This window comes from Zea mays, chromosome 4 (assembly GCF_902167145.1).
Source record: "Zea mays cultivar B73 chromosome 4, Zm-B73-REFERENCE-NAM-5.0, whole genome shotgun sequence".
In the NCBI taxonomy this organism is placed as follows: Eukaryota; Viridiplantae; Streptophyta; class Magnoliopsida; order Poales; family Poaceae; genus Zea; species Zea mays.
In genome coordinates this window covers 162,732,719-162,737,659 of record NC_050099.1, presented here as the reverse complement: position 1 = coordinate 162,737,659, position 4,941 = coordinate 162,732,719, and the positions used below count along the sequence as shown (strand labels likewise).

General features: G+C 51.1%; 1 protein-coding gene across 1 annotated transcript; it reads right to left on the bottom strand.

Annotated features, from left to right (window-relative positions):
• Positions 1–830: 830 nt before the first annotated feature.
• Positions 831–3,551, bottom strand: LOC103653936 (transcription factor bHLH94). Its single transcript, XM_008680746.4, has 3 exons — positions 2,856–3,551; positions 1,825–2,358; positions 831–1,186 (listed from the first exon to the last, which is right to left on the bottom strand). Exons 1-3 carry the CDS (start codon positions 3,195–3,197, stop codon positions 1,064–1,066), a joined length of 999 nt encoding a protein of 332 aa, XP_008678968.1. The 5' UTR covers positions 3,198–3,551; the 3' UTR covers positions 831–1,063.
• Positions 3,552–4,941: the final 1,390 nt, after the last annotated feature.

Here is a 4,941-nt window from a genome sequence, read left to right as displayed (position 1 = left end):
AACTAATTGATAGATATGAGGTAGCTAACAATTAGCAGCGGTATTAGCTGAGACTATTTGGAACCTAACAACTAATTTTTAGTAAGTAACTATTAGTTTTAGAGGTTTCAAAGAGAACCTAAGCTAAGCCTTGAACATCGTGGTGGCTCGCGCCTTGGTTCCGCCCTCCGGGTCTTCTCGTCTCGTCGAGTGTGTATGTTCTTCTTCCGTCCTCCTCGTCTTCTGGCCGACCTCCTCCTTTTATAAACTAAGGTGAGAGTCGGCCACCGGTGAGAAGGAGCTACTGTGATGTGGTAAAACTCAACGTTCTACCCTAGTAAGGTTGTGTTTGTCCGTATATATCTTAGCTATCCATGTGTCCATAATCGTGCTTTTTATGGCGGGCGGCGAAGAGTCTCGACACCATCATTATTGTCTCTGTGTCGCATCGAACCCGGGCCGCCATAACCTGATTAGTGGGCCCCAGAAGGCCCTGGGATCATTTTTACAACACTAGCTAACATTAGGGGTGGTAATAAAGCGTGATCCAAATGCTTCTTTATAAAATAGTTAGATCCCTAAATAAATTTTAGTTTAAAAATAAATAGAAATATAACCCGATTCTAATTCGATTCGATCATTAAATCTTATAGTATAAAATTTAGAGTCGATTATCACCCTAACTAACATTAAATCTTTAGGTCGTCCACTCACGATCAAGGCCGATGTCGACGATGGCATCAACTTCGACAGTGTTCGGTACATACCTGACTCACTGGCCAGCGACACGTATATGTTCGGTACATACCTAACGTTAAATATTTTTTTTGGTGGCGGCCGCCTACACGTCCTTGAACAAAAATCTGTAGAGTTGCTTGCCGAAAAGACGCTTACACATGCATGTACTAGTAACAAGTACTACGAAAAGAAAAAAAACAGCCAAAAAGACAGAGATGAAACTACAAAATTACACCGAAGCGTTTGAACGGAGCCTTGAAGACGCCTATGCCTGTACATGGCCTTTTCAGCCACGTCGCATCTACGCTCGCCTCCTCGATGGACCCGGGGACGACGTCGGTCGGCCCTATTGCGGCCGCGCTGCCGCGAGCAGCTGCTGGTCGGTGGCCTCGGCGTCGACGATGCAAAGCACGTGGTGCACAGCGGCCGCGACGTCGTCCGCCGTCGCCAGGCCGCACCCTTCCTCCACCTGCACTGCACAGACGAGGTCATGAGAACAGGGAGGGGTGGGTGGGAATCTGCGGGTACACATGAGCCTCCGATCCACCACTGCCCGTGTGGTCGTAAACTACGCCACAGTGTCCAACTGCCGATGCCGTGTCCAAAAATACTACTACTACTACACAGTTGGTACTACTACTACCGGCGGGGAGCAAGAAAAGACTCAGGTGTACAGTGTTCGTGTCAGGCCCGCCCATTGGATTCTCATCAGAGCTAGATTTGGGCGAGAAAATGTCGATTCGCCTCCAACATCGCAACAATAATGCATGCATGCACTGCTTCCAGTTCCAGTTTGGTGGTGCAGGAAAGGTGGAAAGGACCTCTCCTGCCAGCCGGACCGCAGCGATGTGATCACTCATGTCATGACCCCTGGATGTTTGTTTTGGTCTACACATCCAGCAGCAGGAGAATAATATATGGCACGCTTTTGTTCCAGGCCTACAAGTACTACTTAAAGATGGATTCTGCCGAAGCATCAATGGACGACGCAAACGCAAACTTCTTTGCTGCTCGCTCTAGTTTTCGAGCTGTGTGTGCATCGGTTTGTGTTCAAAGCTTAATTTTTCATTGGGAAAAACTTATTAGAGCAGCAGCGAACGCGCGCACCTTGACGCTGATGGAGTAGAGGACAAGGGCGTCCAGCGTGGTGACGCTGAGGTGGAGCACGGCGAGGCGGAGCGCCTGGAGCGCGGTGACCAGGCAGACGAGCTGCCCGGGCCTCCGCGCCGTCATCACGCGGATGCTACCGTGCGCCTCCACCAAGGCCACCTCGACGTCGGCCACCCCCAACCGCCGGCCGTCCTCCTCCTCCTCCGCTGCCGCCGCCGCAGCAGCACCGCGCGCCGAGTGGCACCACAGGTACTGCGGGTACGTGAAGAACCGCGCGAACGGGGCCGGCCGCGCGTGGCCCGCCGCGTCCTCCGTCACGCTGCTGCTGCTGCTGCAGTTGCTCGTCGACGCCGCCGCGGAATCCACGCGGATCTTGGTGCTGCTGCTGCTGGCGTGCGCTGGCGTCGCGTCAGGCTTCGCCGCCGCCGGAACGTGCAGCAGCTTCCGCTTCTGCGCCTCGAGGCACTGCAGCTGCTGCTCCAGCTCCCTCACGAACACGATTGCCCCTCCCACGATGGAAGCTTGGTCCCCCTGCGAACGTTTTCGAAACCGTTAGTTTTGCCAGGATTTGCCGATTTATTATCTGGACTATGGACAGACATGCAGTGACATTATTTGCCGATTTAATTAACTACTACACTAGTACTAGTCACTAATGCAAGGAGCATTGAGCTAACCCTCTGCAAGAACTAGTGTAGAAGTTAATGACGGAGGGGGACACATTAATCAATCCTTAGTAATGCATGGTTTGTTTTGTGCCCGGCAGACTGAACAAAGAAATCCAACAGTCAAGGGAATTAAAGGATTAAAGCTAGGACCTGAATGCCAGGCGTAAAATAGCCACGTTTGACCTAGAAAAAAAGGGGGCTCTTACGCAGAAGAAACATTCCCCGCCACCATCGCGCTTTCTTCCTCTGACGAGCACTAGCTAGAAGAACAGGTAGAGAGGACTGACGAAGAAAGGCACACGCTCGACACGAGAGACGGTGTCCGTTTGCTACGCCTACGCCTACGCGCCGCGTACGTACCCTCTGGACGTAGGCCTCCGGCATGGTGGAGCGGAGCGCGGCGAGGTACTCGTTCATCTGGCGGCGGCGGTTGCGCTCGACGGCGATGTGCGTCATCCGCTGGGTCTCGGCCTCCTCCCTGGACTTGCAGTTCCGCGCCCGCCGCCGCCGCTTCCTGGCCCTAGTCGGCGCCTCCCGCTCCGGCGGCGCATGCTGCTGCTGGTTCGCGGACGCCGGGGCGACGGCAATAATGCCGGCGCCGTCGCAGAACGCGGCAGTGTCCAAGAGGAAGCTGGCGGCGTTGAAGGTGTCGTAGACGAGCACGGTGGCGTCGCCGGGCGGCGCGCCCACTAGAGCCGGCATGACGGCGCGTGCGTGTCTTCTTCTCGTGTGGTAACTCGTAAGCTCTTTGCGACACTCTGGGTATCGTTTGCTTGCGGGGTGACTCCGCCGCGCCGCCCGCCGTCTACTACTTATGGCTCTTCCCCGCGCTGCGTCGGCTGCTGCTGGCAACTGATGCGTATCTGAGGTTTCTGCGTTGGGGCACGCGTATGTTTCTCTCTCCCTAGCTAGTGGTGTAGGCTAGAGATGGTAACGGATCTGATCCACGATTACTCCCAGAGAATTCTTCCATTAAAAATGTTGATGTAAAAGTTTCTTCCCCTCTACGGGTAAAGAACGTGGAAGCATTCTCGTATCTGTTTCCCACGAGTATATGTTTCTCAGGAAGACCCATTAAACTTATATGGGATTATAATTTCATTTATTAATTAATTGCAGAAATAAATAATTACATTGTTAAAAAATCACTTATTATACAAAAGTGTTTATTTTGATGTTCACATAATGATTTTTTCACATCTACAAGTGATAGTGTTTTGCATTAATAACATACAAAATATGTTCTAAATATAATTTAAGCGGAGACAGTGATTCCTGACGGATATTTATCCAGTGGAGAACGAGGATGAGAAAGAAATGTCTCCTGCGAACATTTGTGGAGATTTCTAGAGATTTCTGTGGAGAATTTTTTTTTGTTACGGGAATAGGGATGTGAAGGTAAAACCCGACCGGGAATTCCGTTGCCATCCCTAGTATAGCCTAAGCATAGAGGGAGGATATCTGGATATAGGGATTCTGCCGAGGAACAGTGTGGATGCATCAGATATGGCCAAATTAAGCTGCGTTCTTTTTATGTATACGTACTAATAAGCCCTACGCCGCGCCGCGGTGTGTAGCAGAGCTCAGACAGAAAAGTTGGGAGGGTACTCCGGAGTAGCATGGAATATGGTGGTGCTGTTGTCTCAGCTGGTATTAATGACGAGTAGGACAATTAGAACCCGAGTTAATGAGGTGCCTGCACGTACGTACGTAGGAGTACAACGCAAGAAGAGCTCGTTTCTCCGGATGCCTCTGAGAACCAGACCGGCTATATGCCCGTGAAGAGGATCGGAGGACCAGCTGTCCATCACACACGGGATGCACAGTTGGAGACAGCGGCAAGTGCCACGGACACATGGATTCACAGTGGAGTGGAGGCCCTGGAGGGAGTAGCAACGAGACAAGCAGCAGCATATTCACATGAGTAAAAAAATAACACTACTATTGTGCTACTCGATCGAGGAGGGTAACGTAAGTCCTAGAGCGGTCAATCATCGACACGACACAGCTGAAGAAGCTCATCTATGGAAACGTCGGGTGCGTGGCCGAAAAGCATGAAGAATTTGCCTCTTGGTGTAACTCCTTTTCTATTTTTATGTAGCCTTGTGTGCAACATGTTCTCTGGCAAAACTATGCTCCTCCCCTGTAAAAAACTGAAGAAATCTCCTTTTCGTTTACTCACGATGCATGCGACGGATTCGAGACGGTACATGCGAACACACATGGCAAAAAAGGTCCAGCTAGCACAGCCACGGGATGTGCACAGCCCCAAATGACAGTATGCCGGATTAGTATAATCTCCTACGGGAATCTGAGCAGCTTTTCAGCTAATCTTGCGTGCATCATAACCGAACATGGTAGCGAACAAACCGTCGAACCGGCAAGTGCAGTGCAGTTAGTTAACTTTTGAAGCTTAGGTGTATGAATTGTATGGAAATTAACCATG